The sequence below is a fragment of the Erpetoichthys calabaricus genome, chromosome 15 (assembly GCF_900747795.2).
Source record: "Erpetoichthys calabaricus chromosome 15, fErpCal1.3, whole genome shotgun sequence".
Lineage (NCBI taxonomy): Eukaryota > Metazoa > Chordata > Cladistia > Polypteriformes > Polypteridae > Erpetoichthys > Erpetoichthys calabaricus.
Window position 1 is genome coordinate 101,719,939 of NC_041408.2, and position 25,512 is coordinate 101,745,450.

At 38.1% G+C, this 25,512-nt stretch overlaps 1 protein-coding gene across 2 annotated transcripts in view; it reads right to left on the reverse strand.

The window, feature by feature from the left end:
• Positions 1–25,512, reverse strand: part of gtf2a1l (general transcription factor IIA, 1-like) — a 51,122-nt gene that overhangs the window by 18,762 nt on the left and 6,848 nt on the right. For both annotated transcript variants that reach the window (XM_028820982.2, XM_028820981.2), the window contains 3 exons: positions 22,349–22,450; positions 19,148–19,271; positions 14,107–14,162 (listed from right to left, as the gene is read on the reverse strand). In XM_028820982.2, coding sequence (XP_028676815.2) covers positions 14,107–14,162; positions 19,148–19,271; positions 22,349–22,450 — 282 coding nt within the window. The remainder of the gene's footprint in view (positions 1–14,106; positions 14,163–19,147; positions 19,272–22,348; positions 22,451–25,512) is intronic.

A 25,512-nucleotide genomic window follows, 5' to 3' on the forward strand; every position in this document is an offset into this window, starting at 1 on the left:
TTTGATTCTGCAGTGAGTGTTACTTGCCAAAACCAGACTACGGCAAGTGTGGATTATTTAGTAAAGCTGCTACTTTGGAGGTGTTGCAGATTGTGTATTTTGATTAGCAGAAAGTACAGAAGAAAAAAAAATGTGACCAAGTGGATTGGATAAATGAAAAAGCATTATAAAATTGTTGCCAATTACTGTAGATCTGTCCCCCAACAAAAGTGTCGAGCAGTGCATGTAATGCAGTAGTCGGTTATAAAGCAAGGAGGTTGTTTTTGTGGATCTCACTACACATAGCCTGCCATTTTACCAACTTTGGCAAGTTTGTATTTTTCCTGTATTTTACTGTATATTCCTAAACCTCTTCGTAGACTGTGTGTACAGTGCCTACAAAATGTATTCACCATCTTGGAAGTTTTCAAATTTTATTATACACCACTGAAATACAGTGAAATTAATTTGGCTTTTTAGATACTGAGCAATAGAGAAAAAAAAAAAAAAAAGACTAATGTCAAAGTAAAACAGATCTCTGTTCAAAGTGATCTAAAATAATTACAAATTTAAAACAAGACAATTGATCGCATCACTAACTTAGTGGATGAACTTTTTAGCAGCAATTACAGCCATGCGTCTTTGTGAATAGGTCTCTTATCAGCTTTTCACATCTGAACACTGCAATTTTCTCCAGGTTCTTCTTGCCAGAACTCCACAGTCTTTTCAGATTGCATAGGGATCACAAGTGAACCACCTTTTTCAAGCCTCGTCGCACATTCTCAATTGGATTTAGAGCTGGATTCTGATTCACCACTTAAGGACATTAACACTGTGATGTTTAAGCCACTCCTGTGTAGTTTCTGCTTTATGCTTAGGGTCCACAGACTTCACCAGAGTTTTCCTCTAGGCTTCAGAGAAACACCCCTCAGCAGGATGCTGCCACCACCATGCTTTATGTTAGTGGTTGTGCATCCCCCCCCCCCCCCCCCCCCCCATTTCCAGTGTCGTGCATGAACTAGTTCAAAAGAGCGCATTCATTGAACAAGCTCATTTTTCTAAGAACTGAACTTAACATAACATATTTGCAAGTGAACAACTTGAAGGTGAACTAGTTCAATTTTATTGGACATTCTGGATCAGGCTTAGGTCCAGATTAAACATGTTGCCTTACCCTGTAATGTAGGGGTGGAGCCAAATCCAGTATTTGGATAAGCACAAATAGTAGATTTTTACGAATATTTATTTCGTATGAATATTTTGCCATTTATTTGAATTGAGAAAAAACAACATAAAATCAAATAGGCACGGTCTGTGTCTGCCTGCTCGTGCTTAAGCTACACTCCCGCTGACACGAGCATGCGGTGAAGCTCCACTTTCGCTTTTAGGAAAATGTACTTTACGAGGCTACTTTATATTTTTCCCCATTGGACATGCAATATGTGACGCGATTTTTGACCAGCAGCATAATAGGTTAGTTCACCTACACACTGGTTCCACAGTCACCATTTGTGTCACACGGTTGGAAACAAAGCGGCAATTTATATGGATACTTGCATCTATTTTAATTTCTTTTTTGACCAGGAGGATATTAGCATATACTGTACTGTATGGTTAATCGTGTTTGTTACTGGGTATAACTCAATAAAGTGTATTTAAATAAAAAAGTCTTCATAATTATTGTATATTATTCAAGAACACACTAATAGCCTAATATAAGGTGTGCAAAATTGAAAAAAGTAAACTCATGGGTCATTATTCTCACTTCTTAAAAAATACAAAATTAACTCAAAATGAACTAGTTCAAAATTGAAATGGTGAACAATGAATGTGAATTTATTCATTTTAATCAGTGTGTACTGACCTTTGACCTAGTTCTTGTGAGGTGTGAACTTGCACAACATTGCCCATTTCTTAAACGATTGATTTAAATGGATTCCACAGGATATTCAGTAACTTGAATATTTTCTTATCTCCATCCCCCGACTTGTGCTTTTTAATCATTTTTCCCATTGAGTTGCTTGGAGTCTTATTTTGTAGTCTTATTTTATTTTGGAGTCTTATACATTGTGTAGTTTAGGCCACAATACTGACTCACCTTCCAGATGCAGATGCATTAATACCAGGTTATTCCACTAATTGAACATGATTGTCAGAGTAGGGTGAGAAGCAACCCACTACCAATATAAACAATAGAAAGTCACGACCCACCAGTAGCTGAGAAACACAGATTTAAAAGAATATCAAAATTAATCAAAAAGGCTATTTGTTATTTGTTTCCGTTTAGTATCATATTAATGTGAAGGCAGATTTTCTCCTTATGCTGCAACAAAAACATTGAAGTTAGATGCCAAGCCCTATACAAGAATTCAGCTATCCACAATTAAACTAGATTTTGAAAGGATACTAAAAGGAATGAAGTTCAATATTATATATTAAAAATTTGTATTAATAATCATCTTGCTTTTATTTTACTAACTAGCAAGCCCGCGATTCTCGAAAGAATCGCAAATCCAAGAATGGTAATCACTTTCTGTTTCCTCTGATATTTGGAGGGATGAAATATCATGGAGGGTGGGTGCGTCCTGGGAAAGTTCATTTCAACGCACTTCTTTTATTGTTTTTATTCATGCAGTCTCTTTTTTGTTTTTCTATTGCTGTGTCGTCGTATATGCGGTGGTGTGGGAGGTCGCGTTCGGGCGGCTTTACAACCTGGCGTGCACGCTTTACTCAGGTTTAGTTCACAGGTCGTAGCCATGGTAAAGTTTCCATTTAATTAAATAAACCTATTTGTACTAAAGCGGTTTCTTTGTGTGGGCGCCTTCGTTCATCGTTTTTCTCCATATGGGCTCGTTTACAGGTCGTAGCCATACGGGCTCGTGTTTCTATTACTAATCGTTGAGCTCCTTCCATTTGGAGCCGTGCCTCCTTTGCCTGTGCTGTGTCAGAAGCGCGTTGTGGGTGCACTTGTTCATTGTGTTTATCCATACGGGCTTGTTTTGTATTTCCATTAGTTGAGCTCTTTCATTGTGGAGCCATGACGTCTTTGCTTCTGGTGTGTCTGAAGCGCGTTGTAGAATCCTCCGTGTATTGTTTTTATCCATGCGGTGTCGTCTTTGTTGTCTGGAGCCGTGACTTCTTTGCGTGTGGTGTTTTTGAAGCACATTGTAGGAGCCTCCGTTTATTGTTTTTATCTATGCGGTCTCGTCTTTGTTGTTCTGTGGCTGTGTCGTTAGGTAGATGTCGTTTACTGTTAGGAATCATAATTGAAATTACTTTTAATACTGAATTACCGTCATGTGATCCAAATATGCCACACTGACTGCTGGCACAGTGGATTAGAGCAAGTTTAGTTTACAGGTTGTGTTGTTTGGGCGCCACCTACTGACTCTGGGACGCCGAGGCGTGTGCGCATGCGCCTCCGTGCATAAATTAAACTATCGTTTAGTAATATAGATCTGCATTATTATGTTTTGTATTTTCAATAAATTTTCTATTTTTTAAATTTGTGTTTTTTTTTTTTTTTACCAAGTTGAAAAAGAGTTCCACGATTTTGGGAAACCAATAATGTTTATTTACAATCAACTGAAGATCCTCTGCGGTGGGCTGGCGCCCTGCCTGGGGTTTGTTTCCTGCCTTGCGCCCTGTGTTGGCTGGGATTGGCTCCAGCAGACCCCCGTGACCCTGTAGTTAGGATATAGCGGGTTGGATAATGGATGGACTGAAGATCCTTGACTACAGACAGGTGAATACTATATGTTTGTTTGTGAATATTTATACCACTTTGCAAATAATTTACAATATACACTTTACATACTGTATGTTTTGTATTCATTTTGTTCCTTTTACTTTTGGTACTGTACTTTTGTCAACTGTTCTGAGGAAACCTGCAAGTAAGAATTTCATTGTACTCTGCCCACATGACAAAACTTGACTTCTTTATGAATGCAGTTTGATTTTTTTTGGTACTTGCCCTTTAAGAGCCTCCACAAGCCTGACCACCATATCATCATTTTTGCACTTGGCCTTGTTACCATTATTCATGTCTCAAAATACTGCTAAACAGTACTTTTTGTTAAAGAGTTTTAGCTTGCCATGTCCAAAAACATGTTCTGTCTATGCAATTGCCAAATAAATCAGGTTATTTTCTTATAAATATTGTATTCTTTTAGTTTTCTTATGGTTTCAGAAACAGTTTAAAATTAATTCTACTGCAGTGTTTCCCATGTTGCATGGGATAATGAATAAATGTCACTAACCATACTTCCCTGTTAATTTAATTGCTACTGCTTATCATTCATATTCATTAAACAAGTGACTGGTAATTGACCTACTCAAAGTAATGACTATTTAATTACAACATCAAACAAATTTTGATGAGGACATGCATTTCAGCCCAGTAAAACTCACTAATCCTATCCACCTAATTTCTCCAAACTAACATGTTTTCAAAGACACTGCAGTTTATACTATCTATCAACACTACTTTGTAATTTATTGAATATGGTTATGGTTCTCTATAAGAACAAAAACTTCCTATGATTTCTGCAATATTTACTTTTAATAAGTTTACATCTGTTCCTTCTGAAAAACTCATGTTAAAGAAACAGCTGGAATCCATTGTAAAGTACTAATCACTTCATAACTGTAAACACCTCAATCATCCTACCTCTTTGGATATGGGAAAAAAAAATTTTCTCCACAACACCTAACTCGATGTCCTATAATCAGCCTAGTTGCTCTTTTCTGGAATGTATCAAGTGCTGCTATGTCTTTTTTGTAGCCCGAAGGCCCAAACAGCATGCAATACTCCAGAGGAAGCCTCAGCAATGCATTTTAGAGCCTAAGCATAACCTCCTTTGAACTGTATTGTACTATACATAGTCGTCTTAATAGCTTCTCTACAGAAACGGGTCTAAGCCCTTCACATTAGAGGTCATTTTAAAAGTTAGACTTCGTAATTATTGCATATTTAAATGTATCATTTTTACTTCTGCCACAGTTCTACTTGAAAATACATTAAGACAATAACACTACAAGGGCTTCTGTGTAAAGCTGAACTAACAGATATAAAACTATTTTAGCACTCTTTTCAATTTAAGCAAAGTGCACCAAGTGACAAAAATTACAATCTTCCCACAATTTAAAAAGATGGGTTCTGCAGTGTGTTTAAGTTTTCTAAACAAAAAGTAATAAAAAAAGCAATAAAACAAAGTTAGAGGGCAGGGAAAAAGATGTTAAAGAAAAAAAAAACATTTATTTTATAAAAGAGGTCTTTCCTCTTACTTCCACACCATTTACAAGTAAAATTCTCTTTCCTTATCAATCATAAAACCAAGTCACCCTGACCTAACACTGGTACAAACAGCCCTGAATAAAAAATCCTTATTATGTCTGTTCCTTTCTGTAAAGCCAGGAAGTGTTTGGCGGCTAGATACAGACAATTCCATTTGTTAATACAAGCCCAGAAACAAAGGTTGACACAAACAACCTTTCATTAAGATTACACAATTAAGAGTACTTTATCTGGCAGATGCACAATTTAAAGAAAAACGAACACAACAGTACCTTTATATGGTTAAAATAGTATTAAAAACACCTAAAATAATTTTTTTTTTTAAAAAAAAGCAGCACATAAAAAGCAATAATGTATAAACAGTCGAAATCTTGTTTCTTGTTTTCCCGGTGTTCGTGTCCAAGATGTGATGAGACGTGCGCCGACAATCTACGAGAAGCACAAGAACAGGGCAGTGGGATCCATTGTATTACACGCCGGTGTAAACGACGTGAGGCACCGACAGTCGGAGATTGTCAAGGCTGACTTCGCAGCACTAATTAAATACACGAAGGAGAGGACCCCATCGGCAAGGATCTTCATTTTGGGTCCACTACCTCTCGTTAGACGATCAAATGAATACTACAGTCGTTTGCTGGGATTAAACAACTGGCTGAAAGGCTTCTGCGAGAATCAAGACATCGGGTTCATCGATAACTGGGACCTCTTCTGGGAAAGGCCGCATTTCTTCAAGCGGGAAGGCCTGCATCCCAATAGATTCGGAGCCCGAGTCCTCTCCAAAAACATTGCTAAGGTAATTCGTCTCTCTTGACTGTATTTCTACTCTTAACCCCTTCCGTAATGCTAATGCTTTGCTAGAACATGATAATTGCTTAATAAAGTCTTCCGTAAAAGTACACAACATTAATACTCTAATAACCAATCTCAATGCACGTAAAAAATCTAGGCAGTGCGGCATAAACACCAATAATTTAATTACAATTACTACTTTAGATGAACAATGTATTAAAACTATAAAAACAGATTATAGATTAAATAAAAAATACACACAGAGCGGCGCTAACAAAAATAACTTAAGTTCTGTTCCAAATACCAATAATGCACATAGAATTCAGCTCTGCCCCTCCGAAACATTAAATACGGCACTATTAAGTGTTAGAGCTTTAACTAACAAGACGTTCTTTATCAACAATCTTGTTAGTGATAGAAAAATTGATTTTATTGCACTAAGTGAAACATGGCTTAGCTCAGATGGTGCAGCTGTTCTAATCGAATCTGCGCCTACGGATTACAGTTTTACTCGTGTGGATCGCCAGGGAAAGAAGGGTGGTGGCTTAGGAAATATTTACTCGAGCCGGTTAAAGTGTAAAGATGTCAGTTTTGGTAAATTCAAGTCCTTTGAGTATCTCGCCGTTGTTATTCATGGAGATTCTCACATTCTAGTATTATCTGTGTATAGACCTCCTAAATTTAACGCGTCTTTCTTTGAGGAATGCTCAGATTTAATGTCAATTTTAATTACAAACTATGACACACCCCTAATAGTCGGCGACTTTAACTTTCATATCGATAATCAGTGTGACCCAAAAGTAAAAAAATTCATGAACCTCCCGGACTCTTGATTTGAGATAACTCGTTAATCAGCCTACACATAAAGCAGGTCATACGTTAGACATAGTAATTACCAAAGGACTAAAAGTTGATGTAAAGCAGGTCATTGATATTGGTCTATCAGACCATTTTCTTTTACTATTTAATATAGAAAGAATGATAGAAAACATTCATGAGAAGCACATTGTTAAACGCTTCTTTGATTCATCAGCAGCTTTAAAACTTTCAAACATTCTAAGCAACCAGTACGTTTATAGTGCCAACTATAATAGCGAGGATAATGTAAACAGTAAGGTGGAAAAATTTAATACTAAAGTGAGAGCTGCCGTTTATATAGTTGCACCTGAAAAGACAGTTAAAAAATCTTCTAGCATTGTTATACCATGGAAGACCCAAAGAGTGTCTGATTTAAAGAAAACATGCCGTATAGCTGCGCGTAAATGGAGGAAAACTAAACTAACTATCCACTATGAAATAGTGAAGGTTAAAAGAACAGAATACAATAACACAATCCGTCTTGAGAGGAGCTGCTACAGTATTTCTCTAAGATTATAAATAACAATGTTAGTAATCCCAGAGTCTTATTCTCTACGATTGATCGTCTGCTAAACCCAGGTAATGCAAAGGAATGCCTCCAAAATACTTCCAGTAAAACCTGTGAGGCTATTGCTGTATTTTTCAATCAAAAAATTAATGATATTAGAAATAACATAGTATATCTCCCCAACACTGCGGATCCTCTTAAGCCCCAGTACTCTATTATAAACAAATTAAATTCTTTCACCAGGTTAGATTTACCTGATTTACATAGAATAATTTCTCATCTGAAACCCTCCACCTGCGTCCTTGACCCAATACCAACAAGTTTTTTTGCTAATTGATAGTATTCTTGACATAGTCTTGGAAGACCCCCGTATCTAATGACGAGTTTACTATCTTAAGACTGCTGTAGTTAAACCCCTACTTAAGAAAAATAATCTTGACCCCTCTGCTTTTGAAAATTTTAGACCCATCTCTAACCTGCCTTTCTTAAGTAAAATTCTAGAGAAGGCAGTCATTATGTAGTTAAATGACCACCTCAATAAACATGCTACTCTTGATAAGTTTCAGTCTGGTTTTAGAAAAAATCACAGCACAGAAACTGTACTCGTTAAAGTAGTAAATGATTTGCGGGTAAATGCAGACAGAGGTCATTTATCTGTTCTCATCCTCTTAGATCTGAGTGCCGCATTTGACACCATTGATCACAACATTCTTAGAAATCGCCTTAGTCAATGGGTGGGCCTCTCTGGCAGTGTCTTAAATTAGTTTGAATCCTAGCTGGTGGGGAGAAAATTCTTCGTTAGTTGTGGTAATTACAACTCAAAGACACAGGATATCCTATATGGTGTTCCACAAGGCTCTATCCTGGGTCCGCTGCTTTTCTCAATCTACATGCTTCCGTTAGGTCAGATTATCTCAGGGCACAACGTGAGCTACCACAGCTATGCTGATGACACACAGCTGTATTTATCAATAGCACCTGATGACCCCAACTCTGTTGATTCACTAATACAATGTCTTTCTTGTATTTCTGAATGGATGAATAGTAATTTTCTCAAGCTAAATAAAAAGAAAACAGAAATTTTATTGATTGGCAATAATGGATACAATGAGGTGATTAGAAATAAACTCAATGCATTAGGATTAAAAGTCAAGATGGAGGTAAAAAACTTATGGGTAACTGTTCACTGTAACCTGAATTTTAAAATCGCATATTCATCAGGCGTGGTAGGCCCAAACGTGTTGTCTGCTGGGAACGTCTGGCAGAGCCCCCTGTCAGAAGTAGCTTCAACTCCCACCTCCGGCAGAACTTCGACCACATCCCGAGGGAGGTGGGGGACATTGAGTCCGAATGGGCCATGTTCCGTGCCTCTATTGTTGAGGCAGCTGACCGGAGCTGTGGCCGTAAGGTGGTCGGTGCCTGTCGTGGCGGCAATCCCCGAACCCGCTGGTGGACACCGGCGGTGAAGGATGCCGTCAAGCTGAAGAAGGAGTCCTACAGGACCCTTTTGTCCTGTGGGACCCTGTAGGCAGCTGATACGTACCGGCAGGCCAAGCGGAATGTGGCTTTGGTGGTTGCTGAGGCAAAAACTCGGGCGTGGGAGGAGTTTGGGGAGGCCATGGAGAATGACTTTCGGACGGCTTCGAGGAGATTCTGGTCCACCATCCGGCATCTCAGGAAGGGGAAGCAGTGCAGTGTCAACACTGTATATGGTGGGGATGGTGCGCTGCTGACCTCGACTCGGGACGTTGTGGGTCGGTGGGGGGAGTACTTCGAAGACCTCCTCAATCCCATTAATATGCCTTCCAATGAGGAAGCAGAGCCTGGGGACTCAGAGGTGGGCTCCCCCATCTCTGGGACTGAGGTCACCGAGGTGGTCAAAAAACTCCTTGGTGGCAGGGCCCCGGGGGTGGATGAGACACGCCCGGAGTTCCTCAAGGCTCTGGATGTTGTAGGACTGTCTTGGTTGACACACCTCTGCAACATCGCATGGACATCAGGGACAGTGCCTCTGGATTGGCAGACCGGGGTGGTAGTCCCCTTCTTTAAGAAGGGGGATCGGAGGGTGTGTTCCAACTACAGAGGGATCACACTCCTCAGCCTCCCTGGAAAAGTCTATCAAGGGGTCCTGGAGAGGAGGGTCCGTCGGATAGTCGCGCCTCGGATTCAGGAGGAACAGTGTGGTTTTCGTCCTGGTCGCGGAACAGTGGACCAGCTCTATACCCTTAGCAGGGTCCTGGAGGGTGCATGGGAGTTTGCCCAACCAGTCTACATGTGTTTTGTGGACTTGGAAAAGGCATTCGACCGTGTCCCTCGGGGAATCCTGTGGGGGGTACTCCGAGAGTATGGGGTACCGGCCCCCCTGATAAGGGCTGTTCGGTCCCTGTACGATCGGTGCCAGAGCTTGGTCCGCATTGCCGGCAGTAAGTCGAACCCATTTCCAGTGAGAGTTGGACTCCGCCAGGGCTGCCCTTTGTCACCGATTCTGTTCATAACTTTTATGGACAGAATTTCTAGGCGCAGCCAGGGCGTTGAGGGGGTCCGGTTTGGTGGGCTCAGGATTGGGTCACTGCTTTTTGCAGATGATGTTGTCCTGTTTGCTTCATCAGGCCGTGATCTTCAGCTCTCTCTGGATCAGTTCGCAGCCGAGTGTGAAGCAGCTGGGATGAGAATCAGCACCTCCAAATCCGAGACCATGGTCCTCAGCCGGAAAAGGGTGGAGTGCCCTCTCAGGGTTGGTAGCGAGATCCTGCCCCAAGTGGAGGAGTTCAAGTATCTCAGGGTCTTGTTCACGAGTGAGGGAAGAATGGAGCGTGAGATCGACAGGCGGAGCGGTGCGGCATCCGCAGTAATGCGGGCGCTGCATCGGTCTGTCGTGGTGAAAAAGGAGCTGAGCCGCAAGGCGAAGCTCTCAATTTACCAGTTGATCTATGTTCCTACCCTCACCTATGGTCATGAGCTATGGGTAGTGACCGAAAGAACAAGATCGCGAATACAAGCGGCTGAAATGAGTTTCCTCCGCAGGGTGTCTGGGCTTTCCCTTAAAGATAGGGTGAGAAGCTCAGTCATCCGGGAGGGGCTCAGAGTAGAGCCGCTGCTCCTCCGCATCGAGAGGAGTCAGATGAGGTGGCTCGGGCATCTGATCAGGATGCCTCCTGGACACCTCCCTGGTGAGGTGTTCCGGGCACGTCTAACTGGGAGGAGGCCCCAGGGAAGACCCAGGACACGTTGGAGGGACTATGTCTCTCGACTGGCCTGGGAACGCCTTGGGATTCTCCCGGAAGAGCTAGAAGAAGTGGCCGGGGAGAGGGAAGTCTGGGCATCTCTGCTCAAGCTGCTGCCCCCGCGACTCGACCTCGGATAAGCGGGAGACAATGGATGGATGGATGGATATTAATCTGATCACTAGGACAGCATTTTTTCACTTAAGAAACATAGCAAAAGTTAGACCTCTTAGATCATTGAAAGATGCTGAGAAATTAGTTCACGCTTTTGTTTTCAGTCGACTAGATTACTGTAACGCACTCCTCGCAGGACTACCCAAAAAAAGACATCGTTTGCAACTAGTGCAGAATGCAGCTGCTATAATCCTAACTAGGAAAAGAAAATCCGAGCACATTTCTCCAGTTTTTATGTCACTACACTGGTTACCTGTGTCATTCAGAACTGACTTTAAAATACTGCTTATGGTTTATAAAGCCTTAAATAATCTCGCTACATCTTATATTTCAGAATGTCTGACACCCTATATTCCAAATCGCAATCTCAGATCCTCAAATGAGTGTGCTTAGAATTCCAAGAGCAAAACTTAAAAGAAGTGGTGAGGCGGCCTTCTGCTGTTATGCACCTAAAATCTGGAATAGCCTGCCAATAGGAATTCGCCAGGCTAATACAGTGGAGCACTTTAAAAAAACTGCTGAAAACACATTACTTTAACATGGCCTTCTCATAACTTCACTTTAATTTAATCCTGATACTCTGTATATTTAATTCATTATAATAAACTATTCATGGTGGCTCTAAAATCCGTATTAACCCCTACTCTCTCTTCTGTTTCTTTTCCTGGTTTTTTGTGGTGGCAACCTGCGCCACCACCACCTAATCAAAGCATCAGGATGTTCCTACATTGATGGATTAAAAGCCAGAAGTCTGCATGATCGTCATCATCAAATCCTTCCATGAGAACCCTAAATACAAAGAGGACTGTTCATTTATATTAGGTAGAATGCCTATAAGGGCTGGGCGGTCTCATGGTCTGGAACCCCTGCAGATTTTATTTTTTTTCTCTCCAGCCATCTGGAGTTTTTTTTTTTTTTTGTTTTTCTGTCCTCCCTGACCATCGGACCTTACTCTATGTTAATTAATGTCATCTTATTTTAATTCTTACTTTGTCTTTTATTTTTCTTTTCTTCATCATGTAAAGCACTTTGAGCTACATTATTTGTATGAAAATGTGCTATATACTGTAAATAAATATTATTGTTGTTGTTGTTGAATGCATGTAAAGTCAGCATTCTAGAATTAGGAATCAACCTCAGCATTCATTTTTTTTTTCCATTTTCGTCAGTGTGAGCACTAAGCATAAAGTGTTGTATAGATCTTTGTAAGCACTACTGTAATATTTACAATATCATTTGTTTAACCAAAATGAACCGTTACATTTCCAGAATAAAGTGTTAATATTCACAAATTTAAAAGGAATTTTTGTACACATCCCAAAAAGAAAAAAAAAAAAAACACATGTAAATAAGAACTATGAATAAAAAGGGACAAAGGAACACTTTTTCCCCCATTATCACCAGGAATCAAAAGGCTAGGAGTTTTATTATTGTACATCGATTAAATCGAAAATGGTGCAGAGGCAGCTTACGGCACCAAGCAACAGGTCGAGAGCAACTTAGTTATCAGTCTCTCCTTTCCATTCTACAGAGGCAATGGTGACCCTATGGCCGTTACGTTTCGGCCAGCAGTTCCAGATCTCTGGTCCTAGAACTTGATGCTGGGGCTGTAACAGGTTTGGTTTACATTTTGTAGGCCTTTACCCCACAGGCCTGTAATTCAGAACACTGTTCCTACTTGATCAGTCAGTGATATCCCTCCCACACCTTTACTTTTTAGAGCAGAAAACTAAGAATCTAGACCAAGTTTACTGTTAAATGTTTTTATCTTATTTATTGAGGAATAAAATACAAAGATAAAAGATTAAATGCAATTGATATGTAATAATACTTTATCTTGTTTCCTGTGTATGGTTATTACTTTCTATTAAGTAGTTAATGTAATAAATATTCATACAACAATTTAGCAGTGATTACACAAATTCAGACCTGTCTTCAAGATATCTTTCTTTTTTTTGTAAGTTCAAGCATAGCTGCACAGAAACTCCTACTTCCTATTACATTTTGTCCTAAAAATAACATGCTTTACTTTTCTGTTTAATCCTAAATAACACACAACACACATAATGAAAAGTAAGGAAATAATTAGGCAAAGAAATGTATATTAATTATAACTTACTGTATATTTATCACAAGTACTAGGCTTACTATTATCTAAAAGAGCATATCTATGATTAAACAATCAGTTAATTATTTCAGAGCATATTACCTGAGCAGTGAAACAACAGTACACAAAAGAGGAGGAGTTTTTTGTGATTTTAACTATACTTCATGTCCTTGTGTTCAGTTTGTTACTTAAATTTTTAAATCATCAATTTGAGGAGCTTTGTCTTCACAAGCTGATTTAATTTGTTGATATACTTCCAGAATATTTCTGACCTGATCTGGCTCTTAAATCAAGCCTTCACTAATAGGCCACACTGGTCTCCTCTCTTGACAAATAAAAAATGCAGAGTGACAGGAAACAGCCTTTCTCCTCTACTTAGATAGGTGGCAGCACAAAGTTTCAAACAAGAAAAAATGAGACCACGACACCCGTTTACACCGGTAGCTGAATGGTCTTGTATGGTGACTAAGGAGTGAAGTGTTACCAGGAGCTGTTTGGTGAAACATTAGTCTTATGTTTCAATACAAAAAGTGGGATATCCCCCAACACTGGGAGATGGCTTAAGACACTTCACATAAAATGTGCTTAGTATTTTATAGTTGGGAGGGAAGTTAAGATGAAGGCTAAACAGACAAGAGAAAGACAGACATAAAAAACAGGTTGTGAGGGAGTGCTTTTGACAAAACTGGGCAAATCATACTGCCAGACAGGCAGGTACTCGAGACAAGTATACCAGGCTTATATGGAAAGGAGCATTTTCTTTCTGTTATGTCCAGATTGGCAATCTGTGTTCATCCCTCACTTGTTTCTTAATTTCATAAAGGCGACCTTTGTGTAGGCCTTTGGCATCCTTGGCATTATTCTAGGTGCAGAAACTGTCACAAAGATTTCTCCATGACATTCCACAAAGAAAAATTACGTTCCATAACTTATAAAGTTAGGGACAGGTTAAATTTTAAAGAAGCATTGTAAGTATAGTAAGCACACATGCAAGAATCTATTACTCTGTAAATGTAACAACATTAACCTTATGAACCTAAGAAATTACTCGCTGTCACAAAAAATGCAGAACATACCCCCAAAATGGTACGTTTTGGATAACTGCAACTTAAAACTTTATCAAAATCAAATACAATTATTTTAAATGGATGGATTCTGAGATCAAACTCACCACATCAGTTGATGTAAAGTTTTGAACATTCTGACCAGCAGGAATTACAATTGATGCTACAAATTAAAAAAAAAAAAAAAAAAAAAAAAAAAAGTGCTTCAGACATTAAAATACTGACATTTCTCAAAAGGAATAAATATCTAAATAAAAGTGAATTTAAGTCAACATATTAAATTGTATGTTCTCTAAAAATAATACATGTAAAATTTAGCAAGTAGGGAAGCCATTATTTGAGATGGCACAATAACACTTTCTTTTCTGATATTTAAATGTTGAGCATCTGATGATATCGATGTTAATGTGATATTTTTCTATTTAACAATTACTAAGCTGAGCCACTTGTATCAATTAATTTAATTAACTAAAAAGAACCATGCTCAAACTGGTCTAACAAGCACTCACAAAAATATTATTTAAAGGTGTAGATCTCTGCAAAGTGTTACCATTTTTAACAAAGAATTTCACAAATTCACAACAAAAGGTCCCAGTCATTCTCACAGCAGATGCAAGTTGCTTGTGTGTCTTCTCTGAATATCTTAAGTACCCAATATTAGACTGGAATTTTTGCAAGAGAATGCAAATGTTTTGCAAGATAATGTAAAAGTACCCAATTTTTTTGTTTTTGACAAGAGGGGGATATTTTTTTTCCTCCTATCAAAATTACTTTTTCCTGCAGTTGAGGCTCTGTATATGTCTCAAACAAACAAAAAGTACACATAACCAACTTTTTATAATTTGTACATTAAAAAAAAAGTTGCCTTATTAACTTAACCACCACTGAAAAAGAGACATCTGTGTGCAACTAACTTTTAGACAGAGCTGCCTCACCTTTAACAACGAACAAAAATCAAAAACTTTTTGTCTCATCTTTTACAGATCCCTTATTTACTCACTATTTCATGAGTTACACATCTTTCATTAGAATCATTAGCACTGCAGCTTTCTCAGGTCTCACCCTAGTCCTTTCTGTATCAGTTATATTAAAGGAAGTGCTGAAGCATCTTCACCTTTCACACTAAGAGTGTCAAATTAGACAAGGTTTCAAGTATTCATGTTAGAAATATGTCTATCGTATATCTGAATTTGCTCAAACCTAAATTTAAAACTCCAGGTACTATATACAGAAACACACACACATTTGTACTATTAATTTTTTTTTCTTGCTTTTTTTAATGGTGCATTTAAAAGCATACTCTGCTTTCAACTCCTTGATTACTTTGTGTAAAAAAAGCACGTGAACACTCAAATGTGTCACATGAAAACACAGTCTAGCACAAAAATGGGATTCTACAGCCCCAAAAACACTTCATTCTTGCTGTAATACAGTAATCCCTCCTCCATCGCGGGGGTTGCGTTCCAGAGCCACCTGCGAAATAAGAAAATCCGCGAAGTAGAAACCATATGTTTATATGGTTATTTTTATATTGTCATGCTTGGGTCACAGATTTGCGCAGAAACACAGGAGGTTGTAGAGAGACAGGAACGTTATTCAAACACTGCAAACAAACATTTGTCTCTTTTTCAAAAGTTTAAACTGTGCTCCATGACAAGACAGAGATGACAGTTCCGTCTCACAATTAAAAGAATGCAAACATATCTTCCTCTTCAAAGGAGTGCGCGTCAGGAGCAGATCATGTCAGAGAGATAGAGAAAAGCAAACAAATCAATAGGGCTGTTTGGCTTTTAAGTATGCGAAGCACCGCGGCACAAAGCTGTTGAAGGCGGCAGCTCACACCCCCTCCTTCAGGAGCAGAGAGAGAGAGAGAGATAAAAACAAACAACCAAAAATCAATACGTGCCCTTCGTGCTTTTAAGTATGCGAAGCACCGTGCAGCATGTCGCTTAAAGGAAGCAGCAGCACAGAAGGGAGCAAAGTGAAGATAATCTTTCAGCATTTTTTGACGAGCGTCCCTATCGTCTAGGTGTGCGAACAGCCCCCCTGCTCAATCCCCCTACGTCAGGATCAGAGAAAGTCAGCGCAAGAGAGAGAGAGAGAGAGAGAGAGAAAAGTACGTTGGGTAGCTTCTCAGCCATCTGCCAATAGCGTCCCTTGTATGAAATCAACTGGGCAAACCAACTAAGGAAGCATGTACCAGAAATTAAAAGACCCATTGTCCGCAGAAATCCGCGAACCAGCAAAAAAATCCGCGATATATGTTTAAATATGCTTACATATAAAATCCGCGATGGAGTGAAGCCGCGAAAGGCGAAGCGCGATATAGCGAGGGATTACTGTACACATAAAAAACACAGGAAATTGCTCATTATTGCTTAAACATTAAATGCAGTAATTAATAGTTTTTTCTTTTGCTCCTAGAGGTCAGACTGCCCAGCATTCTTTAAACAAATGAAAGCTGTGGCTCAGCTGCAGTATGTATTAGCAAGGATCATCCACAGATGAGCTTGTCTTAGCATGTATTTATGTTAAAAATACCATCTGTCAGGTTTAGCGCTGCTGCATCATCCACGTAAGCTGTGTAGTAGCAGTGGGTCAAGATTGGCTGTGAATATGGCAATGTGCATCTTGGAGCCAGCGCAGAGGAGCAAAGTTTAAATAACCTCTTAGGCTGGTCTAATTAACAATTTAAATAGCCTTTAAATAAAATACATACTGTATGTATATATAGCATCTGTCGTGAATAGGACTGAAATATGGCATGATAATGAATCAAATTAATATAACATTGATTAGTGCCTGACCAAAATGGATTTCTTAGACAAATTAAAATGTTAAAATATGTTTAACAGGTTGAATGACAGATACTAGAAAAATAACTTAATAAACATGCTTTGTTTGGAAGAGGGTCAACATCATAATATTGGTGCAGGGTCAACTAATATTGGTGCCTACATAGAGACCAAATATCGGCTAATATATCAGCACCCGATGATATTGGTTAGGCTCTAATATTGATCAATTCAAACTGTTATCCTGCATAAAGAAAGAAAACTTGACTTATTCATTTAGCTATTTATTCATCGGTACTAGCAGAATGTGGATTATATAGAATTTCTATTTTATTACACATTCTACATGAATGCTATCCAACATGTAATGAGATAATACAATAATAAAATTAATAATGTTGTTTCTCCAAAATGTAACAGTTGACAAGCATCAAAATTATCAGGGACTTGGTAACTTTATAAAACTGAAAAAAAGAGTAAAACAAAGGAAGCAATGCTGCTTAAGATGCAATTCTAGTAATGCGTAATTAACAACTCAAATTTTTATAAACTTATCACTCTCCAGTTATTCTTTATGGAAGATAGGTTATCCTGATAATGGTGCCTTTTTCAATAAGGTGACAATACAAAACAGAGGATCTAGTGATTAACACTACACAACATAAAAGGGTGAACACACTAATACAGTATTAAACATAACCTGAGAAAAAAATTAATCTGGACATTTACAGTGAAGCCTAATGATATGAGAATCGAGACTTTTCATAAGCCCTAAAATGAATGCTATTTGCAACAATCCTACAGTACGTGCTACAATCATTTGATACAATCTAATGCAGTGCTTCCAAGAATGTGTGATAAATTTTTTTTTAAGTTTTACTGTGGTATTTCTAAGTATGTTTCATAAGTTTGGGGGGAAAAAAAATTTCCCTCTTTTCCCTGTGATCTGCCACTTAAACATGTGGAGAAAGCATAGTTGCAAGTTGTAACTTAACCACTGTTAATGGGCAGACGTTCACCTTCCCATGAATATGGTAAGCTCTACACCACAACAAAACTAGCCATGAATTAATTACTTAGTTCTGCTATCATTCTACTACAACAGCACTTAGACTGGAGGATCATTCAAGCTAGTATCCTGCTAAGTAAAGTAGTCTTGATATAGTCCTAATACTGCAGCTGACTGTGTGAGACTAATGTGTTTTACAAATTCAATAACTGAATTAGTTGGGAAAATAAGATCAAATTCTTACTTTTCTCCCAAAAAACTTCTCTCAGCTAAAAAAAAAAAAATAATATATTCATTTAGCTGCATCTCATCTGCAGGATTGCTTTTCTTTTCCTCCATTGACATACTATATCCACAGCCAAAAAACAGAACTGAAGTAGTAAAGAACACTTTTGGGTATTAAGTAATTTTGGAACGTGAAATAAAATTCTGACTTTGTTACTGTTTTCAGATTTTGGACTTCAGTACCATTCTTAAAATACTTCTGAAACAAATAATGGATAACTCCAAATCTCAGCCTCCCTCATGTGTGTTCACAATTGCTAGACTCCCTGGTGCACCCCGCCCCACTCCCCCTTCACTCTACTCTACACTACACTACACTTTCCACTTGATAACCATGAAGCCAAGATCAAGACGTAGAACGTAGTTTCATTTCATAAAATCTATGAAATGGGAATTTCCACAACTGCAACAGCGAGTGTCAAGGGAAGGGGAGGTTAATGGCAGGAATGTTGACATTACTTCCGGTACTGAAAATCCCAAATTGCTGATGCTGTATCATCTTAAAATTTGAGTTTTTCTGTTCTTTTCCAATACAGGTATACTGGACCACATAACTGTAGTACTGGCCATTTACCAGAATACACCTCCTCTGCAAGACATTTCCTTTGCCAAGTAAGGAAGATGCATGGAAAAAGGCTTTACAGGATAACCTTATATTTGAATCGTGTGCCTGTACTGACACTGGTAGCCAAACCTGCAGTCTGCAACACTTTTCCATTTTCACATGTCCATTGAAATATTCAAGGACATTTAAAAAAAAAAAAATGGTAAAAACTTATGTTCACATATAGACAGACAGACACCATTTACTTAAAAACATAATAGCTTTAATACAAAGATGAACCTAGCAGCTGCTTGGGCTTTGGCTTTTCCTGGGAACTTGAACCTTTTTTTTTTTTTTTTTTTTTTTTTTTACAATTAAGCAAGAAATTTTAAAAATTTTAAAGCATTCCCAAAAATACAGCTATTAGTATTCCAACGTAAGCTTCTCAAGTAACAGTTTTTCAGCAAAGACAAGTTTTCAATTGTAAAATGGTTATCTGAAAGTTAAAATCAAACCTGTTGACTTCTGTAGAGTATGGTTAAAGTTTGGGGGAAGCTGAAGAACAAAATTTGAAGGATTGAAGGTCTCATTTACAAATCCTTCAACTGCTTTGGACTGCATGATCTTGGACTCCCACATCTAGAAGGGGAGAAAAAAAAATCTAAATTAAGGGGAATTCCAAACAGATTTAAAACTAACAAACTGAAAAATGTGTTTAAAAAATATTTATTCAAAACATGACCTTCAGCAATGACAACTATGAGGAATACTGTACATTGAATTTGAAGATGCAGCCATAATAGTTTTACCTGTTTTGCTAGTGAATTAGCTGGTTACTTAGTTAACTAATTAATCAGGGGTTTTAAAAGCATGTAATACTTGTGCAAACGTGCAAGCATTATAATCCTAATGAACATTATATTCCTTGCACAATATTTTCCTTCATAATCACAGTACAAATATGCTCTAAAATTACATTTGCCAAAACTGCATAGCAGCATGTCTCATTACCAAGTGTAAGATCTAGCTGAACACTATCAAGGCTGCTGTCAAGAAAAGTCAGCATCAAGGGGTAGTAGGATGAAACATTTGTTAAGCTTCAACAAAGGCTGTTACAGTACATTGATTTTTATCCTAGGTCACTAAAGACCATGAGATGAACTTGGTCTTGCACACTTCCTTACAGTACAGCATCAACACTGATATTATCATAAGAAATACTCCACAGAAAATGTTTTGCATATTGATGTGGACTTGGAGATTTCACTGTCAGAGGAAGATTTTGAGCTGCCAGAAGAAAGAAAAGTAACTTCAACAATGCTGCTGAATTTTTCCTAAGTGTGAATGAGCGATATTGCCAATATGCCAGTGTTTTCTTTTCAAGTGTTCCCTTGCCAAAGGAGCTCATTAACAGAGATCTTATAAGAAATGCATTTCTTATCATCAGATATGAAGCTGAAATAACTCCACTTTTAAGTTCTTTGGTCTTCGACTCTCTACCTTATTTTTATTGCCCTCTCTCTCTCTATATATATTCCCCAACTGTATCTCACAACCTGATTAATGGCACACTTGGCCAATGAAGTGATATGCATAATTTTACAAGGTAACTAATCAATAACAAATCTCCTTGACAACTACAGTGGATCCATAAAGTATTCAGACCACTTCACTTTCTATAAACTTTGTGTTGTAGACTTTATTTTAAATGCATAAATTTGCCATCAGTCTACACTAAGTAAGTCATAATGACGGTGCAAGGCAAAAAAAACTAAAACAATTAAATGATTAAAGCATTTACATGTACAAGTAACTCTTATGAACACAAAATGTTTATATATAAAAAAAAAAAAAAAAAAAAGAGGATATATGCCTAGTGGGGCACAGAGGTAATGCTGCTGCCTAGCCAAAAGAACAGCGATCATAACCTAGGAGCTCCGTGTGTGGAGTCTGCATCGTCTTCCTGTCTCTGCGTGGGTTTCTTCCAGGTGCTGTGGTTTCCTGACAAAATCCGAAGACCTGAAACCTTGGTGAACTGGCTTTCCTCAGTTGTCTCTAGTGTGTGTGTGTATTCACCCTGAGATGATCATGTATAGGGATTGATCCTGCCTTCCACCTTTTGCTTATTGGGATAGGCTCCATCTACCTAATGACACCACCCTGGATAAACAGGTTAGGAAAACAGATGTCTATTCAACCCTAATATATGTTTTCAGGCATATGCAATTCAAAAAATAAGCTTAACAAAATGCACACAAAAAAAAAATCAAAGTTGAAATCTGTAGAAATCTGTCTGCAATAATAGACTATTTTATATGTAAGCATATTTAAATATATATCGCGGATTTTTTGCTGCTTCGCTGGTTTCTGAGGACAATGGGTCTTTTAATTTCTGGTACGTGCTTCCTCAGTTGGTTTGCCCAGTTGATTTCATACAAGGGACGCTATTGGCAGATGGCTGAGAAGCTACCCAGCTTACTTTTCTCTATCTCTCTCTTGCGCAGACTTTCTCTGATCCTGATGTATGGGGATTGAGCAGGGGGGCTGTTCGCACACCTAGACGATACGGACGCTCGTCTAAAAATGCTGAAAGATTATCTTCACGTTGCTACCTTCTGTGTGCAGCTTTTAAGTATGCTGCACGGTGCTTCGCATACTTAAAAGCTCAAAGGGCACGTATTGATTTTTTTATCTGTCTCTCTCTCTCTCTGCCCCTGACGGAGGGGGTGTGAGCTGCCGCCTTCAACAGCTTTGTGCCGCGGTGCTTCGCATACTTACAAGCCAAACAGCCCTATTGATTTGTTTGCTTTTCTCTATCTCTCTGACATGATCTGCTCCTGACGCGCACTCCTTTGAAGAGGAAGATATGTTTGCATTCTTTTAATTGTGAGACGGAACTGTCATCTCTGTCTTGTCATGGAGCACAGTTTAAACTTTTGAAAAAGAGACAAATGTTTGTTTGCAGTGTTTGAATAACGTTCCTGTCTCTCTACAACCTCCTGTGTTTCTGCGCAAATCTGTGACCCAAGCATGACAATATAAAAATAACCATATAAACATATGGTTTCTACTTCGCGGATTTTCTTATTTCGCGGGTGGCTCTGGAACGCAACCCCCGCGATGGAGGAGGGATTACTGTATATAACACATCTATAAAAAATGAAGCAAATAATTAAAATAAAAGCAAAACACAAAGAAGTGGATACTTTGCTTTCTCAATTAACTGATATGTTAACCACAGAATGCTGGAAAATATGGCATTGTTAACTTTTGACAGTGCAGATAAACTGATTGAAAATAAAACCTGTCACCAATGTTTGATCAACAAGGCTAAAAACCATCTGCTTTAACTTAATGTGGTACATAACTATTTTTTTCATTACCTCAGCTCTAGCAACAAAATCCAAGTGCCTACTCAATTTTTGATTAGTGTTTAAATTGCCCTTCACTTGGCCCCAAATGACCAACAGATTAGCAGAATGTTCATTGCTTATTTGCAGTATCAGCTCTTTTTCCTGCTACTGTAGTATATTTAAATATAAAAGCAGGCCTTTCAAGGATTAAATGCATAAAACAAAATCATTAATTGTGGATATAGAGAATAGTTAAACCATGTATTATGACACAAAGCTCACAATATGCCATTGCTGGTTTTTTTCTGTTTAACAGATTATAAATGTATTGAAATAATGACTTTATGCATACTGACCACTCACTTGTTTAAGGTCTTTGAGAACTTGTTCTTCTATACCTTCATCAACGAAAATCTCATGCACACTCTCAATGACATCCTCAATTATAGATCTGTACAGTTTAGGCTGTTAAAAAAGAAAAGTTATTTAATAAACTTTGGAACTGAGAAATATAATTGCTGGTAATTAAATGTAAAAGATTATTCACTGTAGACAACAGCTAAAGACTATTTAGAGCATTGCAATTCATCCAGAATTTAAATAAATAAACATCAAAGTTTAAAAAAGTCATCTTAAAGACGTCTCTTGTGTATCAACAACATACTGGAAACAGTACTGCCTTTTTTATATTTTCATTTTACAGTGATGCTTAACTCTTAACTTGCTTAATCCTTACATCTTCAGTTCAGGATTAAACTAACTTTTTCTAAAATTTCCCCGAATTAAATGAACAGTAAAAAGGAAAAAACAGTAGAGCCACTGTTCAATTAAAAAAAACTAAATCACAATTAATTGCACAGTTGAAATTTTTAATTGAAATTAACTGCATATTAATCACAATGTGAGTGCATATTTATCAAAATGACATATTTCCTACGTAAATGTATATTATGCATAATATTTTTCTGTAAAGGAGAAATACTCAGTGATCAATTTCTAAACCAAAACAGTTTTAATAATCACTTGCATATGCTTATTAAATTATTCTAGTTTATGGAACAGTTTTCTATAACAGAAACAACAGTTAACACTGATCAGTCAACAGCTCAAAGTTTTTTTTTTTTTTTAAATCAACATAAAAATGCAAATTAGTCAAGCACTTTGATTGGATCTGTCAATAATTATGTCTTTAAAATATGAAGATGAAAAATACGATACTATTGATTTTCAAACTATTTATTCGGCCAGTTGCTTAAGCACACCTTACTAAGATATGGGGGAAAAGTTCATAAGGGATCAACATTGGGAAATGTTACTTTTGAAATTAACTTAGTTACATCACTCATTACTTACAAGAAAAGTAACTAAATATCTTATATGGTTACGTATTATAAAATGTAATGCATTACAAATTGTTACTTCTGCATTACTTTTTCTTCTCATGGAGGTATGAACCCCATACTTTTAATTCAAATAAAATATTTCCTTGAACAAAAAAAAATGGAGAATGCTGCAACATTTATTACTACCCCGTTCCAGATCAAGATGGTAACATAAAGCTGGATTCAATGCTATTCATTTTGTTATATTTTAAGCCTTTGCTATTTCTTATGATGTCAGTTCTATTATTGGGTACATTAGAACAAACTCCAAAGAAGCTTATTTTAAATTTAAATGGAGCGGTAAACTACTCGTCAGTTAAGAAGGTACATGTAGTCCTTCATGAACTGTGAAGGATATAATACTCATCCCCTTTTTCCATTCTCAACACAAGTCAAGTCAAGTTGGGGAGCACGCACTGGTACAGCATGTTGCTGCACCCATTACACAACAAAACAATTCGGGATCTCGGTTTGCAACCCCCCAGGCAAGACACGTGGCCAAGTCCCACCCTCCGGAAATGACCCTCTATCTGCTGCAGCCAGGTGTTACGTGGGCGACCCCTTGGCCTGGTCCAGCCACTCGGGTCCCCAACAATGAGGATTTTATGAGCCAGATCATCCTCGGGGAAACTCGCCACATGGCCGTAGTGCCGTAACTGACGCTTCCTCTCAATGCAGGTAATGTGCCTCATTCGGGACTCCATGAGCAACCGCTCATTCAACACAAAGTTAAACCAACGGTACCCAAGGATTTTCCGGAGAGACACGGTACCAAAGGAGTCCAGTCTTCATCTCATGTCTCGCAACCATATAGCAAGACAGGAAGCACCTGGGGCCTCATGTATAACGCCGTGCGTAGAACTCACACTATAACATGGCGTAAGCACAAAAGCGGGATTGTGCGTACGCACAGAAAAACCCAAATGCAGGAATCTGTGCGCACGCAAAATTTCACGTTCTTCCACGACATAAATCCCGATCCGCGTGAAAAGTAACGCACGTGCACGCGCCTTCTGTCCCGCCCCAACTCCTCCCAGAATTACGCCTCTTTGAATATGCAAATCAATATAAATAGCCTTCTGTGAAAAGACAATGGGAAAAGCACAGGGGAAAATATAAGAATTTCAGCGAATACCAAGTGGAGGCAAAGGAAAAACGTACTATTTGTTGGTGTAAACAGTGGTATAATCAACAAAAGAAAGTTGATCGAGTGACAGAGTGTCTGAAAAACTCGAAAGATCAAATTCACAAAGTCGCCCAGTGCCCGAAATAAGAAAAGAAATCACATATCAAAGTCGCTGTGAAAAGGCGAGTCGTAGCCCACCGTCTGAGTGTCATATGAAAGCTTATTAGGGTACAAACAAAAAACATAGGCACACAGTGGGAAAAAAGCACGAAATGTCAACTATAATCTCGAAATTTCCACTTTAATCACGTAGTTTATTTTGCCATTAAAGTAGAACATCATAAACTTCATCTTCAAAAATCGTTTATTTTACTAGTTTCTCAAGTAGCATGTTAAAGTCTTTGTTCTGTATTTGATCTTCTATGTGCTCTGTGTGTGTGAATCACTATGTGCTTCCGTTCTTTCTCTTTCTCCGACAGGACACAGAATGCATTACATTCGAGATATTACAGCTCTCTGAATAATTAAAATACTGAGATGTATACGTGATATCATTTTCATGATGATAGGAATGAAAGCATGTTATTAAACATGGGAACACGGTGGCGCAGTGATTGTTCATATCTCACGCAAGAGGATTGCGGTGCCATGTGCGACCTTCGATGAAATAATTTATTACAGAAGTACTGTCTCTTTCAAACGTACTAACCTCCAATTCCTGTCCATACTTTTCTTTCTCCAATCGCCACACAATCAGCTCTGTAATAGACGTTAAGCCATTTGTAAGCTTAGAACGCCGATTCTTCAAAACTTTTAAGGAACATTGAAATATCTTCGTAGTACATGTTTAATTATTCTATTCGTCTATCCTTCCAGTGTCACGTCAGCAGCAGCAAGAATACAGCGCAAGGCAGGAGCTATCCTTGAACTATACGCTGCGGCACCGTGTCCTCACATGTTTAATTATTAACAATACAGATTATTTAAATGAAGTTAAAGTTTTATCTGTATACTATAAG